General features: G+C 54.2%; 1 protein-coding gene across 1 annotated transcript in view; it reads right to left on the reverse strand.

The window, feature by feature from the left end:
- The window catches only part of LOC111155685 (URB1 ribosome biogenesis 1 homolog (S. cerevisiae)), a 68,369-nt gene that overhangs the window by 18,263 nt on the left and 30,211 nt on the right, over positions 1-19,895 (reverse strand). The window contains exons 16-30 of the mRNA XM_022515980.1: positions 19,681-19,797; positions 19,073-19,211; positions 18,152-18,322; positions 16,982-17,175; positions 14,388-14,606; positions 13,458-13,637; positions 11,369-12,224; positions 10,035-10,236; positions 9,156-9,342; positions 7,220-7,278; positions 5,439-5,629; positions 4,288-4,398; positions 3,683-3,746; positions 1,819-1,990; positions 1,233-1,335 (exon numbers count right to left, since the gene is read on the reverse strand). Of these exons, the coding sequence (XP_022371688.1) occupies positions 1,233-1,335; positions 1,819-1,990; positions 3,683-3,746; positions 4,288-4,398; positions 5,439-5,629; positions 7,220-7,278; positions 9,156-9,342; positions 10,035-10,236; positions 11,369-12,224; positions 13,458-13,637; positions 14,388-14,606; positions 16,982-17,175; positions 18,152-18,322; positions 19,073-19,211; positions 19,681-19,797 (2,965 nt within the window). The remainder of the gene's footprint in view (positions 1-1,232; positions 1,336-1,818; positions 1,991-3,682; positions 3,747-4,287; positions 4,399-5,438; positions 5,630-7,219; positions 7,279-9,155; positions 9,343-10,034; positions 10,237-11,368; positions 12,225-13,457; positions 13,638-14,387; positions 14,607-16,981; positions 17,176-18,151; positions 18,323-19,072; positions 19,212-19,680; positions 19,798-19,895) is intronic.

Genomic DNA, 19,895 nt, shown 5'->3' on the forward strand with positions numbered 1-19,895 from the left:
GAGGCCCCTCCTGCTCCTCACTGAGCACCAGCGGAGGCCTCCTCAGGGGAGGCCCCACGAGGAGCAGTCACGAGCCGCTCCTGACTCTCCCGGCCCCGAGCATCAGCACTGACGTGATCCACGAAAGGGGAAACTGATCCACGGGACTTGCTCAAAATGAAAAACCTGGGCTCGGTGAAAGGCTCTGTCCTGAGGATGACAAAAGCTACAGACTGGGAGAAAATATTCGTCAGCCACATACCCAACAAAGGACGAGTATCTGGAATATATAAAGAACCCCCAAACCTCATGGGGAAAAAAACACAAGAAAAGATCACATTAGAAAATGGGCAAATGACATGCCCTGACATTTCTTTTTCTTTTTTTTTTTTTAAAGATTTTATTTATTTATTTGACAGAGATCACAAGTAGGCAGAGAGACAGGCGGAGAGAGAGAGGGGGAAGCAGGCTCCCTGCTGAGCAGAGAGCCCAATGCGGGGCTCGATCCCAGGACCCTGGGATCACGACCTGAGCCGAAGGCAGAGGCTTTAACCCACAGCCACCCAGGTGCCCCATGCCCTGACATTTCAATAAAAAAATGTCAGTAAAAAAATGTCAATCTTGAGGTTTGTCGGCTCTCTTGAGCCAACAAACCTCAAGACACTGGACACCATCAGCCATCAGGAAATGCAAATGAAAACCACAGTGAGGTATCATGACAAGCCTATCAGTGACAAAACGCCGCAAACCAATAGACCCACCACGCGCATGTGCAGCCTATGTGCTGTCTCCCGCCTAAGTTCGCTCACAAACACTCCCGCCCTCTGGCTACTCGACACTTAATTTCAAAATCACACTTACCCCAACAAAAAGCCAACCTTGGCAGGCTCTCCCTCATTCTCAAAGAGAAAACCTGGTGGCATTTGATCACTATCTAGTGGGAATTCAGCAAAGGCTCTTGCCATTGAAAATTAGGAAAAACAGCAAGGATGAAAGGATACTCCCAAGATTTAACATTATAAATGGCTTTGTTTTTATTTTTATTTTTTTTAAAGTCACTGTATATTCAAAACATTCACTGTTACTCTTCTAAAAATCTCTGGAATGAAAAGGTGGGAAGGCGGATGGAGATACTCTAGGATGAGTAACAAACTTCTGTTACCATGGTAGTCACCCCCACGAGAAAGCTGATGCGGTCTGGCCCTGCGCCCTGGTCAGGCCCCGCGCCCCGGCCCGTGGAAGGCCGCACTCACCCGGCCTGGTGAGCTCGCTGAAGAGATGCAGGAGAAAGCAGGGGTCATAAAGGCCATCGAGATCCACTGTGCTCCGGTCTGTAAAGATCAGTTCCTCCGCATCCTGAGATAGCCCGAAACAAAGAGAACGTGAGGTCTGGTCTCATCAATGTAGAAGAAACACATGAGTGCTTAGCCGCTAATCTAGAGTTTAAATGATTTTGAATATTCAAAAGCATAAGAAAACAGAGCTTCTAACACAAAACAGCTATTTTGGGGATGTTTGGCATCTGTATTCCCATTTTGCAAAAACTAGTCTTTTTGCCGGGGTCGAGGGGTGTGCAGGGCAGTTATGAATGACACGAGCATGGCCAGTGACAATAACGGCTGAAGCGGAGTGACAGGTGTACGGGGGCCCTGTCTCGGTCCCTCCGTGTACAGCTGGAACTGTACGGGACGCGATGTTAACAGCCCGTAAGAGAAACGGCGCGTGTGTTTCACAGGATGCTGAAGCCGAGGGGGCCGACGGACTCCTCAGCGGGGCGAGCAGGAAGGCACCCACTGCTGCTGACAGTGCCCCCCGCTCACTCTGCCCCCAGCCCCGCACCTCGGGGGGCAGCAGCTTCCGCTTCTGGGGGAAGTGGAGGATGGTCTCCATCATGCGGTCCCGATCCAGCAGGCGGAGGATGTCCCCGACGCTCGGCTGCTGCCACAGTGACTTGCCCAGGCTCCGGCACGTCTTGTGATGCTCCACCGCTGCAGGGCCCCAGAGCAGGACTCTAGAGCCAGGTGGGATGACAAAGACAGGTCACGTCCCGCCCCTGGGACAGAATGGACGACAGGGACAATGACCAGCAAGGGTAGCTCTGCCAAGCAGCCAGCACACGCCAGGCACTGTCCGGAGCATGGGACGAGAGTGCTGTCATCTAGTCCCCCTAGCCAAGGGGGAGGTGCGGGTGGTGGAGAGGCTAGCAGTGATGGGGGCGGGTGACAGTGTCGGGGGAGGACACCTGCACGGAGCTTACAACGTGCCCCTTACTCGAAGCCCTTCACATCTACTAGTCCATCGTATCTGTGGGACAACCCCATGACGGGGGTACCATTATTATCCCCATGTTGCAAACGGGGGAAGAGATCCCGGGAGGATTAAGGAAGTTGCTCAGCTGGTCACTTGCCCAGCTGGTCAGTGGCAGAGCTGGAATGCCAAGCGGGGAAGTCTGGCTCCAGAGTCCAGATGCTGGGCCACAGCTGGAGAATCCCAGCTGCTCCAAGATGCTTCCGGATTCAAACCCCTCCCGAGTCACAGGCAGCCACGAGCCCCGCAGGCCTGACCCAACGGCCTTCTGGCCGTTGCTGCCTCGAGTCTACCATGTAAACACCTCAACCTGTTACACACCAACACCCACTGCAGCGGCCCCAGAGATTGCCTCCCCTTCCTCCTCCTTTTCTCCCCACTACCATCCACCCACCTCCCCACTAGTGGAAAGTGCTCCGTGAGAGCCCAGCTCTGACGGGGACCATTTCTCTGCCCCCAAAGGTCTATCAGCTGTCTCTCTCCCGGATGGAAATGAGAGTATTTCAGTCTGATCCTTACAATCCCGACCAGCCAGGCTGTCTGGCCTTCCCGCTACCTCTTTCCTCTGCTTATCTTGTGATACACACAAGCTGAGCTGCTCACCATTCCCAGAAACTTACTGACTTTCCCAACTCCCAGCCATGGTGACCCTGGTCCTTCCACGTGGTGTCCCCAGGCTCCTCCACCGACCCTCACATCCATCAAATCCCTCCAGTGCCAACCAGGTCATGAAGCTTTCCCTGACAACCCCTCGGGAGACGGCGCGCTCATAAGCTCCCCTGACAGCTGGGTCATGCCACCAAACGCCAATTAAGAAGAGTTACATTCACAGTCACTGATCCCCTTAAGAGATATGACAAGACCGTGGCTTATGCCTCTAGGTGTTCCCAACAGTGCTTGGCCCAGCACCTTGTCAAACAGCAAGCGCTCAGTGAACATCTACTTAACGAAGACTTCTAAACTGAACTCCAAACACACACTCATTTCTGCGCAGGTCAGCAGGAGTCATTCGAGTCACAAAATAAATTAGCTACTTCAGGGGGCTGTTCCCTGGTGGGTGGGGGGAGTGGGCAAGCAGCTGAGCCCCTGGATCCATTGGTCAAGCGGGCACGGTGTGCTGGCGTGAGGGCTGCCTGCTGAACGCCCAGAGCACCACGTGGGCCCCTCACTCAGGTCTGCTCCTTCAGGGATGGCCACAGACCATCCTTAGAGCGTGAGGCCAGGCCTTCCGCGGGAGCCGGGGTGTGACGGAGGGGAGCCCCTTCCATCCCAGCTCTCCCCGAGAACCACAAAGGCACCAGAGAAAACCTGGGGAGCTTGCTGTCAGAACACGCTCCCCCAGTCTTGGGACAGTGCCTTCAAAGGCTGCCGCTCGCCCCTCCAGGCCCAACCTCACCTGAAGTTCACGAGGCTGAGGTCATTCTGTTCATATGCCCGGAGGAGAAGTAAAATCTTCTGGTCTAGAAGTCAAACCAAGGCCCATTTAGAAAGCTGAACCCCTCACATGCTTCTCCCATCCTGTCACACCACCTGATCTCATGCTCCCAAATCACACTGCCTGGTCCCCTCACACTCCCCAGTCACATAGCCTGGTCCCCTCACACTCCCCAGTCACAGTGCCTGCCTGGTCCCTTCACACTCCCCGGTCACACGGCCTGGTCCCCTCACACTCCCCAGTCAGAGTGCCTGCCTGGTCCCTTCACACTCCCCGGTCACACGGCCTGGTCCCCTCACACTCCCCAGTCACAGTGCCTGCCTGGTCCCTTCACACTCCCCGGTCACACTCCCCAGTCAGAGTGCCTGCCTGGTCCCCTCACACTCCCCGGCCACACGGCCTGGTCCCCTCACAATCCCCAGTCAGAGTGCCTGCCTGGTCCCCTCACACTCCCCGGTCACAGGGCCTGCCTGGTGCCGTCACACTCCCTGGTCACACCCTCTAGTTACACCACTTGCCTGGTCCCCACACTCCCTGGCCATACCACCCAGGCCCCACACCCTTACCCAGGACGCTGAGAGTGGCACCATAGGCCCCAAGGAGCACAGCAAAGTGACTGCTTTCACAGACAGAGGGACACATCTTCACCACCACAGACATCAGATCCACCAGCGCTTCTGGAAGGAAACAAGACTGAACTGCGCAGCAGCGCAAGGGGATGTGCCCATGAGATGAAAAGTAGAGGAGGAAGCATCTCGGGAACATTTAAATGCTTGAAATACCTTCTCTGAACAATATCAGTCTCTGGCCTGAGCCTCTTCCCTCTTTTTCCCTTCTTAAAAGAAGCCTATCTTCACCACCATCTCTCTCCTCAGGGCTTTGGCAAGGCTGTCACTGCTCTCTTCGCTCCCCCTCCCACACTTTAAGCCGCCAAAGATTTTAAAGCTTAAGCATTCTCCTCCGAGACTGTGCTGGCAAACTCTCTGCAGCTCTACTCCTGCCGAAATAAACGGCGGGGCCTTTGTGTTTTTCCTACCCCCATTCCAGCAACTCAGGGGTCGGCTCTCTTCAGTTAGCTGTGGTCACCCACCGACCCGTGAGGACTTCTACCGGCCTGAGCACGTTCATGTTGTCTCTAAGCAGAGCGTGGCTTCAAGGGGACAGGAGCCTTCGGACCATCTCCTCTGACCTCTCCCGTAGCCTACGCCAAACCCGGGGTCACGGGCGCTAAAATAAACCCTACTGAACTGGGGCAGAGCTTCCAGAACCTGGCCTTTCCAACAGCTTCCTGGCGGGGAACTGTTAACTGGGACGTACGAACTCTTCGCCCTTGAGGAAAGTTTCAATCTTCTGATTAAAGCATTTCACACAACTAAACAGCTTCCCTTAGGGCAGACACACACTGAACTTCCCCCAATTCCCAGATTTTAACACTTGCCTGTGACATGGATGTTAAGACCTGAAACGTGACTTCTAGAAGCCAGGACAGACTTTGAAGAGAAGTCTGTATTTGCTGCTTGGCCCGAAGTCAGAGGGAACACTTCTTGAGCTTGGATTTGAGAGAAACAAAATACCCTAATGCCATTCTGGTAACACTTCCTTAGCTCTGAAAACCATCGGTGCTAAATCTTGGTGCACAGCGAGCGCCACGAAATCAAGAAATAAAAGATCAAGAAATAAAATCTGAAATGGGAGGGTGGGGGGCGGGGGGGGTCACCTTTTACTTGATTGTCTGGGTTTTCCTCTTCAGATTTCAGCAGAGTCGGCAAAAACAGAGAGTGCTGCGTGAGCATCATGTGGACCACTGGGAGCTGGATGAGCTTTGCGCACACGGAGTTTTCCGGAAGATACAGGTGCTGTATGGCAGTGTGGAGGGCCTTCAAAAATGCGTGGTCCTGATACCGAAATCTAGGAGGCAAGTATCGGGGGTGCAGGGGGGAAGAGATTCATATAGGGGAGTTTTATTTCACAGGAGACAACAAAAAACCTTTTTCTCGGCATTTTCTGAAGATAAATTTCTAACACACCGTAAAGATGAAAATTCTACAGTGCACACCCGTCTACCCATGCTGATCCCACTATGGTCACTGTAGGCCACTCGCTTGATCACCCTCCTAGCCCTCCACGCACAGCAGGGGCATTTCTGAAAACAGGGACGGGATGCGTTCATTTTCCTGCAGTGCGAACACCAAGCCAACCTCCTATTCGGCTAAAGTGCCAAGAGGCAGAATCGCTGCACCTGAACCAAGACCACTCGAGGCTCAGCCCGCCCTGCCACGGCAGCCTCCCTCCTTCCTCACATCCAGTGACTGGGAAACCCCATCCAGGGCTTCAGAGGCCTTCTCGGTCTTAAACCCCTCAGAACCCACCGAAGGCATGAAAGCATCCTGCTCTCGAACAAAGCAGCTTTTCTGTCAGGTGGGACTCACTGACATTAAGAATCACTTAACGTACAGGGGGCATTCTAGAAATACACATTAGCCAAAGCCTGAGAGAAATGTCACCATTTCATGATGGTAATCCTTGGGGGTCATCGACCTGTAACCCACCTTCACGTCTTTCTCTCCTCTTGGACAGTATTTTTCTGTTTCAATGTGGTGACTCATCAGGGAAGAGAAAATCAGAGGCACAATGAGAAAGTGACTACTTTCTCGTGTAGTGACGAGTGACTACCTGACTGCTGGAAACCGAAGAGTCTGACCCTATCAAGTGTGAGTGAGGATGTGAGGAAAACGCGTGCTAGGGGAGCTCGGAAACTGTAGACAGCAAGTGAAAAATCTAGTAAAACCGAAGCTGTGTCCACACTCCCCACCAGCAAGCACCCCTCCCTGAGAAAACCGGGCACGAGGCGCGAGGGGGTGCACAGCCTTCACTGCGGGCATGGGAGGGACGGAGGGAGGGAGGAAGACGTCCACTGGCGGGGGGCTGAAGACAGAACTAGACCCCACCCCCGCAGCAAAAACAAATGGGCTGAGATCTGTATGTATCAGCAGGGATAACTCAAAAGCACTTGAGTGCAAAAAAAAAAAAACAACACATAAGGTGATAGACACATTGGTACAGAAAGTGAAGCCAACTAAAATAATGTCATTACTGCTTAGAGACAGGCTGGCGTGCAACCGAGGTAGGAAAACACCCACGGCAGTGACAAAGCCTGACCTCAGGAGAGTGACGCTTTCAGGGGAGGGAGGAGGAAGGATTGGGACAAACACAGGACACTGTCAGCACTTATTCAATCTGGGCGCTGCTCTAGAATTCTCTGCATGCTTCTGGTTTCTAAAAATTATTTCATTTTTTAAAGGCCTCCTCTGTCATCATCTCCAGAAGCCAACTCCATGTCAGTGGGCAAATCGTCCAGCCGCACCGGCATCCCACACCCCATCATCTGTGAACCGGGAGCGCCGCGTGGTCCCCAGATGCCGTGCGGATGAGACACCCCGCGGGCTCGGTGTCGCACGCTCACGCCCGCGCTGAATCACCCCGACAGAGCAGACTCACTTGAGTCCAGTCTTCACAAATTTCTGCCAATCACCAGGATCAACTTTGTTAAGGGAACTCTGTGAATAAAAGAAGCAAGAAATATTCAGGGGTCATCTCCAATTAATTTAAAATTGAAAATACAGAGCTTAAATTAGAGTCGTCCAGAAAACATGGAATACAGTGACCTAAGCAAGCCACAAAAGCTCACAGCTGTTTCTTTCTTGGATTTTTTTCTAAGCTGTTTTATTACTTCTGTGAGTCGCTCTGTCATTTCATTAGCGTGTCTATGGTCACCAAATAGCAGGAAAAAAAATCCTGACAGCCCGGTTACCTTTCCCTTTGTCCACCATTTCAGAAGGCACTTGTGGCCTACATCACACACAGGGCCAGCCACACATGGCTTACATACCGGACAGCACCTCTCCCCAGGGGAAGACCTTTGCCCCATGGGCAGGGCCGGTGTTGGCCCACAGTCCCTGAGGTAGAGAAAATCTCCAAATACGGCGCCCAGTTAAATCAGAGGGCTGGGTGCTCTGGAGGGCGGGGAACTTCGTTGATGATGAAAATCTCTGACAGGAGCGTGGGCACAAGGTCTATGTGCATTTGTTAACACTACGCCCCACGCTTAAGAGCCTGTATTTCTCTCTCTCTCTCTCTCTCTCACACACACACACACACACACACACACACACACACACACACACGGGGCTGTATTTCACAATACAGGCTGGGCTGTTCCATGTGCCCCCCTCGTTCTGCCATGTTCGGGCTCCTAGAAACCTTGAATGCCACAAACCTGTAACAAGGAATTAAGGCTGAGATACGGGTTACGAAGTCTCCTGATACAAAGTAAGCAAACTGCTTGATCTATAACCTATGAATCTATTTATCACACTACTGTCACCTGGGGTTATTTTCCTGAGAATTATTTTTTAAATTTGGGTCCAGACTTCAAACACAAGTCACAGACCTTATGAGTTTTAGTGTAATTTTACATCATGCGCTGAGTAATAATTCAGATGCTTCAAGATGTTATTCCTGTGCAAAAAAATAAATAATTCTTTTTAAAAGGATGCTTCAATAGAAGGGAATAATGACCAAAAATAAGAGCTATTTCCAAATATTATGACAGCTCTGGACTCACTGTGGCAAGAAGCCCCGGAAACCCCAATCATAAGAATCTTAAAACTACTCGAAGGCACATCACGATCACGTTGCTTTAAACAACGTTAAAAAAAAGATCCTAAGGGAGGGGAACAAAGGTTAAGAATGACAGACTTCTTATCGAGAACAACGTATGCCAGAAGACAGGAAAGCAATGCTTCAAAATGCTCACAGGAAATATAAAACCTGGAATGAAACTTCCCAACTCATTCTCAGGGCTGTGTTATCTGATCCTAAAACCTGACAAAGAACAACTGCCAGAAAAGGAAATCATAAACAGATACTCCACATGCACACAGAAGGAAAAATTCTTAATAAAATATCACCATCAAAAATAAAATCTTAATAAAATTCCTAATAAAATAATAAAAATTCTTAATAAAATATCACCAATAAAAGATATTAAAATATCTTAATAAAATATCAAATCCAAAAATATGGAAAAACCGTAATACACTGCCATCAAGGAGGTGTATCCCGGGAATGTGAAGTTCATTTAACCACCAAAAGCCAATTAATGTGAGTCATCTTATTAACGGACTAAATAAGAAAAAAAAAACCCATAAACCGCTTCAGTAGAAGTTAAGCGTGCTTAACAAAATCCCACATCTGTTCTTGGAAGAAGGCGGTGCACGGTCCCGGGGCCTCCCCCAGCTGCCGCTTTGCCTCTCGGACTTGGCCCTGCTCATCTCCCGCTGGTTCTGGGAGCACGGCCGTGCACTCTGCTGTCTATTCCACTCTTCCCCTTCAAAGTGCAGTCAGGCTCTCCACGGAAAGGAAAGACACCTACCAGCAGCTCACTGAACCTCAGCAGCATCTGCCTCTCCTGATCCCGGGCACTGTCCGGGTCGTGCTGGCCCCCACTGAAAGACGCAATCAGCCATTTCACACAGGACTCCAACAGAGCCGTCCTCCAGTCATGCAGCTCTCCGGCCGACCCCTCTAGCACTGCCGACACAGAGTCAGCCACACTCCAACTGCAGCAGGGGACAAAAGGCACAGAGTCAGGGGCATGGCCTAAATGCCTCCAGCTTAAGTGTCACTCACATTACAGTGGGCCACCTGGGACAGGTGCCCTGAGTCCCACTGCCCCACAGCACCCAAGCACCGGAGTCCCTGGCTGCCCTGGCCATCTTGCTCTATCCTCTAGATGCCAGAAGCGACAACCACCCCTACTGCCCACCCACTGAGCTGTGATAATAAAAAATGTCAGACATGGCCAACTTTCCCCAGGAGGGGAGCAAAATCACCCCCGGTTGAGAACTGATGCTCTCAGGGCATCAGACCTAGCTATCCACTCATGGAAATGTGCTCGCTCCAGGCAGGATGGCTGGAGGAAGACTTCCTGGAGGAGGTGCCTTCTCATGGATGGGCATGACAGCAGTGCAGCAACTTTCCACTAGTTTATAAAAACTACTGGGATGCGGAGCCTGGGTGGCTCAGTGGGTTAAAGCCTCTGCCTTCAGCTCAGGTCATGATCCCAGGGTCCTGGGATCGAGCCCCACATTGGGCTCTCTGCTCAGTGGGGAGCCTGCTTACTCCTCTCTCTGCCTGCCTCTCTGCCTACTTGTGATCTCTGTCTGTCAAATAAATAAAATCTTCAAAAAAAAAAAAAAACAAAAACCTACTGGGAAAAGTGAAGCAGAGACAGGAACGCAAGCCTTCCTACCTCTCGTGCCTGCCCGGAGTCTGCAGCAAATCAGGCAAATGGTCCATGAGGACAGCAAGGTCCTTGGCTCTTGCAAACGGGACCAGCTGGGCCAGGACCTCCTGATGCAGCCCGGACGCTGGGGGCCCCTCTGTGCTGAGAAGCCTGGTCTGCAGCCGTCTCCATAGGGCCTTCCTCAAGATAGGAATGACAGCAGAGGACACTAGGCAGAGACAAAAAGGAGAAAGTCACACACTGCTGTGTCCGGGACCAGCACATACTAGCTCACAGAGCCCATGGCTAACTTTCAGGAACTTGTGACTGGCTGGGGTCACGCTCATAGCTTGAGGTTGGCCGGGGCAGAAACACGGATACCACGGAGATTGGCAAACGCAAAGGCCAGCTGGTTAAACACTGCCCAGCACGCCACTGGTCCTCTGTCAGTCAACCCTCCGACCCTGAGCGTAAGCCTAGCTCCAAGCTGGGCATGAGACTCTTAGGACCAAAGTTCTGGACTCACTCAGGACTCATGCCTCAAAGGCATCGGAACAGGAGAGGCACGTCAGAAGTGCCCCAAGAATCACTGATTAAAGGGGGCACCTGGGTGGCTCAGCTGGGTAAGCATCCAACTGTTGGTTTCAGCTCAGGTCGCGATCTCCTGGGTTGTGAGATCGAGCCCTCCGTCGGGCTCCCTGCTCAGTGTGGAGTCCGCTTAACATTCTCTCTCTCCCGCTCTCTCTGCCCCTCCCACTCGTTCCCCCCCTCCACCAGCCCCTCAAGTAAATAAATCTTAAAAAAAAAGAGGAATGACTGATTAAAATCAGGTTCTGTTACTTTTAAAAACATCTGTCATTGCTGCTACGAAGTCATGACACCCTGAGGGAAAGCAATAAGTGAACATTCATTCATATACACAATAAAAAAAAAAAAAAAGTAATTTCAGGTGAATAAAAAGTGCCTCAGCCCTGAGAGCCTGCAGGTGGAAGACGAGGGCTGGGCCCAAGCCGCTTCGACTCAGCATCACTGACACCACTGCTGGTGGGGACAAAGGAACAGGACAAAGGGAGGTCACCCCGAATGCCTCCGTTGCCCCGGGGCTGACCTTCCTCGACCCAGCCCGCCCCAGCTTCCTGTGGGGGGACTTGGGGTGGACAGGAGTGTGGGGGCAGCACCTCACACCACAGGCTGAGATGTGGAGGGTGTGTGCGAATGTCTCCTCTCCCTCCATCTCCAGAGCTGGGTCAGTGTCTGCGGGAGAAAGAGAACTTCGCCCACACCCAAACATGGAAGCTCCAGGTCAGAAACGGCCCACTGACTTAGCACCGCCGGCTGCCCGGAGCCCGCAGTTCCCGTACCTCCTGCCGGGCGTGCGAAGTGTCCCTGCGTCCTGGCCTGGAGGTAGGCGTGGAGGAGCGGGAGGAAGTCGTCCAGGCGCTCCTGCAGGCAGAGCCCCGCGCCGGGCCGCGCGCACCACAGCTCGAAGCGCAGGACGTGGGTGCAGCTCAGCGGCAGGAGCAGGGCGGCAACGCCGAGGGCCACCTGCGTCCGCCGGGCCAGGCAGTAGTCGAGCACGTCGACCCCGACGGCGGGGGCCAGCGCGGGCTCTCTCTGCAGGGTGTGCAGCAACACGGTGTCCAGCTCATCCACGGCCAGCGTGGGGAGCAGAGCCCCCAGGCCTCTCACAAACTCAGAGGCCCAAAGGAGCTCGCCGCTCTGCAGCTGGTCCTGGGGGCTGCTGGCCAACAGCTGGACCAGGGTCTTGCCGAGCGCGTTCAGATGTCTCTCCTTCCCGGGAGACTTCGGGAGCCGCTGGGCCACCAGCTGGGCCTCAGGCAGGCTCAGCAGGGCCAGGGTGACCTCGCGGAGCTGGGCGCCCTCCATGTAGGGATGCAGCCCCTGCAGGGCCTCCAGCTGTGGGAGCGTCTTTGGTGGCGACGTAGCCGAGCCTGTCCTCCTGTGTCGCAGCTCCTTCAACACGCTCTGAGTGATGGCCTCGGAGTACTTGGCCAGCAGGCCCTGCTGACCCGTGCGCTGGAGGACCGGGGCGCTGGCCAGCAGCAGCTGGAGGACCCCCGCATTGAGGTGGGCTGCCAAGAGTTTCACAAGGACGGGGCTGAGGACGTGCGGAGGGATGGCCTGTTGCTCCAGGGCCAGGAACCAGCCCTCCAGCGTGGGGTGTCTGAGGATGGCCACGAGCACCTCCTCTAGCGTCTGAAATAGAGCGACAAGGCACAGACCTCACACACGGCCCAGGGCCAGCAGGCTGTAGGACGGAGGGCGGACAACAGCATCCCTGAGCCCTTCCATCTGCAAGCCCGAGTTCTCACGCTCCTCTCAGGGCCATCCCACAGCATCCCAACCCAAGCCCAGTCAAAACTATCCCAACTGCAGTGCATCCCACCCGCACCACCCCCCTAGCCCCCGGGGCGACTGTGACAGCTGACGGAGAGGGGGCTGCTGCCCCACCCACACCGGCAGGGGCTGACAAATTCAGCCTGAACTAACGGATCAACCATACAACAGGGCTGGGCCGCGCAGAAATGCCCAGTGTGCCGAAGGCCGGCCACCCGGCTCCTGCTTAGTGGCCCTGCCCTCCAGTGACAGTCTGACTGAGGGACACGGGCATCCCAAGAGCAGCGGGGTCACGGCACGGGAGAGACCCCACATCTGGGAACGGCGGATGGGGATCGAGCAGCTGGGTGAGCCCGGGAGCGGGAACTGAAGGTCACATGCGGGTAGAGGCTGAGCCCTGAGTGACCCCCAGGGGACCAGCTCTGACCCCCGCTGTGTTCAGATCACCCAGCGGAAAGCGGCTGAGTGCCCCCGCTGGATGATAGGATAATCTGATCCAGTCGTTCTAAGCAGCCATGGGGAACACGATTCCTAGCCCTCGGAGTGACCAAAGAGATGAGACAAGGCCATCCGTGAGAACGTGGCGTGAAGAGCACGGCTGCTTCCTGAGCCCAGTGAAACAGCGAACATGGCTGGGGGTGACAGAAAGACGCACCCTGGCCCCACGTCAGCGGCGGCCTGGGGGTCCCCAGCAAGGGAGAGGCTGCCTCCCGAAGCCATGAGCTGCCGCTCTGGAGCTACTAGGCCGGCCGCACCCATCACCCAGCCTTCCTTCGACCCAGGCCGCGACTGCTCCAAAGGAGAACGTTCCCAGTTTCTCAAGATGCTCACATCGCTCGGTGTGAGGGCAACTGCTCGGAGGGAAGGCAACTGGAAAGCTGCACGCCCACGTTATACCATGCTTCTCTGCGGGCGCAGGGGTTAGGGGTCAGGGGCTAAGGTGGGGGGGTACGGTGTCTCTTTTACAATGTTCTGTCCTTATTTATCTGCAACGAACATGTCCTCACGTTGGATCAGAAGGAGAGGGAGGGCCAGGGTCCAAGATGCGACAGGCACAGGCTAACAAGACCCACAGCTGGACAGCAACGGTACCTTGTCATTGGCCAGCTCCAGCGAGGCCACACACTCCATGTCCAAAAAGAGGTCGGATTCGGCCTGGGCAGCCTCGCATTTCTGCTGGTTCTGTGCATCCAGCTGCACACAGTGGACGACCAGGCGCCGGAGGAGGTCCAGGAGGAGCTGCAGGATGGCGGGGCCTGCACTTCGGCCCAGCTGTGAGGACAAGAGCCGCACGATTGCTCAGGGACCAGGAAAAGCCTCGCAGTCACCACGACCGTGACTGCCCCGTCCCCACGTGACCAGAAACAAGGACTGAGGAGAGAAACAGGCTCGAGTGGCAACTCCTCATAAAACACCAAGAACCTCAAATTCCTCTCCCAGTAAGATGTGCCCCTGAACCTTGCTGAAGCATGGGGGTTTATCTTGACCAAGGTGAGGGAAACCCAAACCGCAACTCCGTAAACCACACTGGGAACAGAAAGCTCACCAGTGAAAGGAAAAATTACAACTTATAAAAGACGGTGAGTCTGGCAGTGCACTGATCCAGTCCGCTGTGGGGAGAGCCCGGCCTGATGGGCGGCGGCCCTAGCAGCAGGGTCGGCCATGGCGGCTCCCGGTCTGCAGCTGTCTGTGGGGGACAGCCGTGCTGAGGGGGCCAGATTCTGCGAGGATACTGAGGCCTGCAGAAAATGGGTGCCCAACCCACCTCTGCACGTCTGCTCCAGGAAGGAACAGCAGCCCAGGAGAGGGGCAGGCCGTGAACTAGCAGCCAAGACTCCCCAGCTGCGGGGGGACCTCACGGCCCTGTGTATGTCATGTCACGAAGTCTCCTCGTGAGCAACGGGGTGACAGTGAGACTCCACCAACACTGCCAAGCGGTCTGGACCCGACTCCAAGGGGGCTGCTCTGGAGGCAGAGATGTGGGGACACACGGGGTCTGCAGGAGAGGGAAGCAGTGCTGACCTGGCCGAAGTTCTCCACGGTGCTCCGGAGGTAGAGCAGCAGGTGCTTGGCCGAGCGCAGGAGCCAGGGCATCGGGACGTGCGGGAGGGCGGCCCGCAGCTGTGCCTGGACCTGCTCGTCCAGGAGCGCGCCCTCGCTCTCATAGGCCGTCTGCAGCAGGGCGGCGAAGGAGGCGGCGGGAGGACCCCGGGGGGTGAGGCTGCCTGGCATCTGAAGGGGCTTGGGGAGGCAGCAAAAGACCAGAGAAGAGGAAAGACAAACAACCACGGATAAAAAAGGTACACGGTCAGCTAAGACAGGTACAGGGTGATGTTCACAACAACGGGACACTTCCCAATCACGTCCTAATACTAAAAAATATGGGACTACACGGCGTTTTATTTCAGTCAACTAAACCACAGCGTTTTCAGTCACTCGTTCGTCCCATGAAGCCCCTGGATGGGGAAGGCGTTCACACACGCCGGGGAACGTGTGTCTGGAGCTGCGTGCGACAGACCTTTCACTCAGAAGAGGCACCGTGCGGCCAAGCACCCGACTCGCGATGTGGGCTCAGGTCCTGATCTCAAGCCCTGTGTCAGGCTCTGCGCTCAGTGCGGAGAGTGCTTCTCCCTCTGCCCCTCCCCTCACTCGTGTTCGCTCTCCCACTCTCAAATACATAAATAAATAACATCTTAAAAAGCAGAGTCACGGGGCACCTGGGTGGCTCAGTGGGTTAAAGCCTCTGCCTTCGGCTCAGGTCATGATCCCGGAGTCCTGGGATCGAGCCCCGCATCAGGCTTTCTGCTCAGCGGGCAGCCTGCTTCCTCCTCTCTCTCTCTGCCTGCCTCTCAGCCTACTTGTGATCTCTGTCTGTCAAATAAATAAATAAAATCTTAAAAAAAAAAAAGCAGAGTCACTGTGAAAGTGGCAGGAAAGTGGGAGGTCCATGCAGGAGCCAGATCGGTAAGCCTCGGCCTTCCAGAGTCCCGCCGGCTCCCCAGGAGCCCGGGGCAGAGTACCTTGTTGGGACACTAACAAGACAGTGGACAGAATGAAGACAAATTTCTGGAGTTCTACCTCAAACCGAAGTTGTTGATTTCTTCTATGACAACCACTCTGCCTTTTTTTTTGACCCTCAGGCACCTTGTACTACCGTTAACTCCACACACTCCACTTCCTAGGCCAGTGAAACGAGGCTGTGTGTCCAGAAACCAGCAGTTTTCCAGGCAGGGTCCCGGGACCAGCAGCCATGCTGCTCGGAACCACAGAGAGAGGCCAACCCCCGGGACCCGCTGCGGACATGTGAACCGAACACCCTCAGGGAGGAGCCCAGAGACCACATCTGACGCCCCCTGGAGCATGAGAAGCACTGCTGACTACTCGACAGAGAGGGGACGCCTTCCTTCGAGCACCCAGGAGGTGCAGCCCTGAACTGTGACACGTCCCCTGAGCTCTGACCGGCCACCCCCAAGTCTAAAGCACAGCCTAGCCCACGGAGAAAGGTGACATCGGCTGGGAAGGGGGTGGATGCTGGAGCCCACCGCCTGGCCGGAATCCTGACCCTGCCCCCACTGCTGCCTCGTGATAGAACCACTGTGCCTCAGTTTCCCCATGTGTATAATAAGCCCAGTAAGTCCTGACCTTCTTGGAGTTGCTGTGAGGATTAAGTGACTTGAAAGGCACATCATATCCCCTAGCAGCGGGCCCTGATGAACGGAAATATGCAACCACCATAGACATGGCTACAGATACCACAAGACAAGGAGGCCCTGAGCTGCCTTTTTCAAGAACAGCTAAAAACTCAATGTATAAAAAAAATGCATGCCACACTTAACTGCTCCCCAGGCCCCCCAACATTCATAAATAGTCTGCCCTGGGGCCAGACCTACAGCACCCCATTACAAAAATATAGTCCCCCTGGGGCGCCTGGGTGGCTCAGTGGGTTAAGCCTCTGCCTTCGGCTCAGGTCATGATCCCAGGGTCCTGGGATGGAGCCCCACATCGGGCTCTCTGCTCAACGAGGAGACTGCTTCCGCCTCTCTCTCTGCCTGCCTCTCTGCCTACTTGTGATCTCTGACAAATAAATAAATTAAAAAAACAAACAAACAAACAAACAAAAATGTAGTCCCCACGTAAAGAAAATTCTTTGTTTCCACTTTCCCAGTCTTCACAGAATGGAGACTACTGGGGGCCGCCAGGGCCAAGGCTGACAGCTGAGCCCGCACGGCTGAGGAGCGTGCTAAGGCCCGCTGAAGCAATGTAGGACCCAGGCGTACCAAATCAACTGGAAGGGGAAAAGACAACCTCCCTCCGGGCCCGAAGCTGGCACGGTGACAAGGCGGCCACGCAGCTCGTGGGAAACTCAGTTCCCCGCATCCCTGAAGCACCCATGGGTATATGGGTAGCCATCCACCCATCTCGCAGCTGGGCCGCCGTGGTGCCCTGAGCTCCTTCTCTCGTGCAGGGAGAGCAGAAGGTTAACAAGCTACTCCCTGGAGACCGAGCAGCCGGACAGCCGTCCGGCTGGGGCATAGCCAGCGTGGCCCACGGATGACACCTCGGGGTTTCCCAGGCCAGGTCCTGGCCTCCGTGGGAGCAGCGAGGCCCCAGCTCACCGAGGCCTCTCGGGCGGTCTCCGGGATCCAGCGGCTGTAGTACCGGTGGAACCGGGCCAGCTGACGACAGCAAGACAGGACTGGAGGCTCCAATTTGTCGTAAGCCTGAAGCAGCAGACACAGAGCCAGAGGGTCTCTCTGGGTGTGGAGGAGGTCTGTCAGCACTGCCATCAGGTACGCTACGACACTCTCTCCTGCAGGGAAATAAGATGTGTGAGCATGGCTGCTGGGACCACCCTTCTGTGACCCATCAATAACACCAACTCCCACACGTATCTGAGACCCGCAAAATGCATACCAACAAAGGCAGATGCTGTCACTGCAGAGCGCACCCAGGCCCCGTCCTGTTGAATGTGTGACACACACACTCAGGCTTCTGGTCCCAAGGCCTGGAAGTGCAGACGCAGGTGCAGAAGCGGTGCTGCAGAAGCCATGGGGGCCAGGGCTCGCACGGTGCTCCCCAATCCATTTCCCGTTCTTGGCACACGGGCCTCCCTATGGGGAGGCTGCGACCACGTGACTGATGTCACCACTTCCAGGCCTGGCCAGAACAGCCTCTGCCTCACCGCCCACTCTCTCTTCCTCTTCCACACTGACCTCAGATGCCACATTGAGATGGCATAGCTACCAGATGGGAGTGGCCTGGATCCCTGAGCTACCTCCCAGAGGACAGTCACCCAAGAGAGAAATGTGACCTTGGACTACACCAAGGTCTAGAAGAACACCTTTCCTCGTTAAACCACTACATGTCGGGGCTTATTTGTTACTGGAGCAAAACCTGACTAAGGACACCATTGTGATCTGTGAGTACTTCCTTGGTTCTTAGATCTAGCAATTTCCACCAAGTATGAAGGACTTGTAGCCTAGCATCGTGATAGGAAGAACAAACGATGAAGAGAAAACATCAGCGTTGTAGCAGGGCTCTGTGCAGCCACACAAATGACTATGGATTTATCCTCAAGTGATGACTCTCTGCAAGTTCAGCCAGCCCCTGGATTCTTATCCCTACATTCTTAGCTCTGGAGACCAGGAAGCTATCACGTTGGTGGGTCTGAATCTTGTTGCCTTGGAGTTTCAGCAATTACTCCCAGAGCCCCTGGACTCACAGCACTTACCCCAAGAGACCCAGCCGGACGACATACCCAGAGTATCCTGACAATACACAGGTACCTGTTTCACTTTCCGTCCCGAGGAGCAACTTATTCCTGGCTTCCAGGGCAGCGGGCACCACCGCACTGAATGGGAACGTGAGTAGGATCATGTCTTCATTCAGTAAGAATCCTATTTCCTCGTCCAAGCCTTCACTGCCCTCCACCAGGACATCCACCATGTCGAGAACATCTGAGTCAGAAAGGGGAGAGTCAAACCAAGGCAAGAGCCCCCGAAGGAACCCACTGCAAAGAGATCCACAGGAAGGGAGAATGTTTGATAAAAGCTAAATGTTTCTGGGGGGAAAAGCTTAACATGAAGGCTGATTCTAAACCGGTCGGGACATCGCCTATGAAATCTTGAGATCTTTGCCAGACAAAATGCAGGCTCTCCAGCTCAGTGGTAAGAGACTGAAATTTCCTCAAGTGACACAGACAAGCCCCCAAACCTTAACCTGGATATTCAGGCAAACAAAGCAAAATCTGAGAAGCAAAAAGGGTAAGGGTTGAAGCGTAGACCAGAGCCGGTGACCGGATTAAAACCCTGACTTTCCTAGGTACTAGCTGTGTGACTTCAGCTAATTACCTAACCTCTCTGTGCCTCGGCTGCCTTATCACTGTACGAAATGAGGATAAGGACACCTGCCCTGTAGGGCGGGTCACGAGGTTGCAGGAGGTAATTTATGAAGAGCTGAGATCAGCACCTGGCACAGAGGAAACACTGCACAAACAAAAATTACCCAGCAAACAGACTCTGTACCTACTCTCCGTTCTATGAGCAAATAAGGCTATTTTCATTTCCAGAGCAGGCTGATCTCTGACTCAAAGAAACAGGTGTCTGCACTCTGCATAAGACACGAATGCGATTCTCATTTTCGTCACTAATTGGCCACAGTGGCTCGATCTTCGGAAGCCTGAGGAGCACAGAGGCAGGGGCGCCTACCGTCGATGTGAGAGATGGGAATGCTGACATCGTCGGCATCCTGCTTCGTCCCAGTGGCCTGCAGCGTGCTGGCTTCCTGGACAAAGTCAGAGGCTTTGTCTGTGTAGGAATAGGGATTCGCCACCAACGTCAGCAAAACCTGGGCATTGAAGAGTCAAGCAGAAAACACTGTGATGGCCACAAATGAAATGCAAATATGCCCCCAAAATGTTACCGGTAAAATAAGGGAAGAGCTAACATGTCAGCCGTCCTCAATAAGAACAATAATTTTTCCCCGAAGTTTTTTTAACTTTTTGTTATAAAATTAAAAAAAAATTCCATTTAGTATAAACCATTGCTTTTAGTATCACGCTAAGCATACCACGCTAAGCATACCACTATTCTCTGTCCAAAAGCAAATCCTCAAAAGGAAACTAAAATAGTACACGGTAATATAGTCCCATTTTACAGTTTCGACAATGAAGCGAATTCCGATATCTCAGCAGAATCAGGAAGTAAGCCAGAAACAGGGCATTCGGCACCAGGGCATCAAAAATGCCTTAATTATACTAAAGCTCGCTTGGCATATTTACTAACATGCTCCTCTAACACCGGAAATAGGTGCTTACACGTTCCAAAAACTGAATCACGGTCTCTCGTTTCTCCTCCGCGGTGTCCTCTAGGTGCTCCAGCCACAGCTCCAGCTCCCTCCAGGTGTGCTCGAACACCCCCGTGTCCCGCAGAATCTGTCAGGAAGCAGACCCGGGGGGTGGCGTTGTTGGGGGGGCGGGCAGGATGGAGGCTGCGCTCTGTGGGAGCCCAAGCAGCACAACGCGGAGACCCA

Source organism: Enhydra lutris, unplaced genomic scaffold, assembly GCF_002288905.1.
Source record: "Enhydra lutris kenyoni isolate GAN:26980312 unplaced genomic scaffold, ASM228890v2 scaffoldscaffold43, whole genome shotgun sequence".
Lineage (NCBI taxonomy): Eukaryota > Metazoa > Chordata > Mammalia > Carnivora > Mustelidae > Enhydra > Enhydra lutris.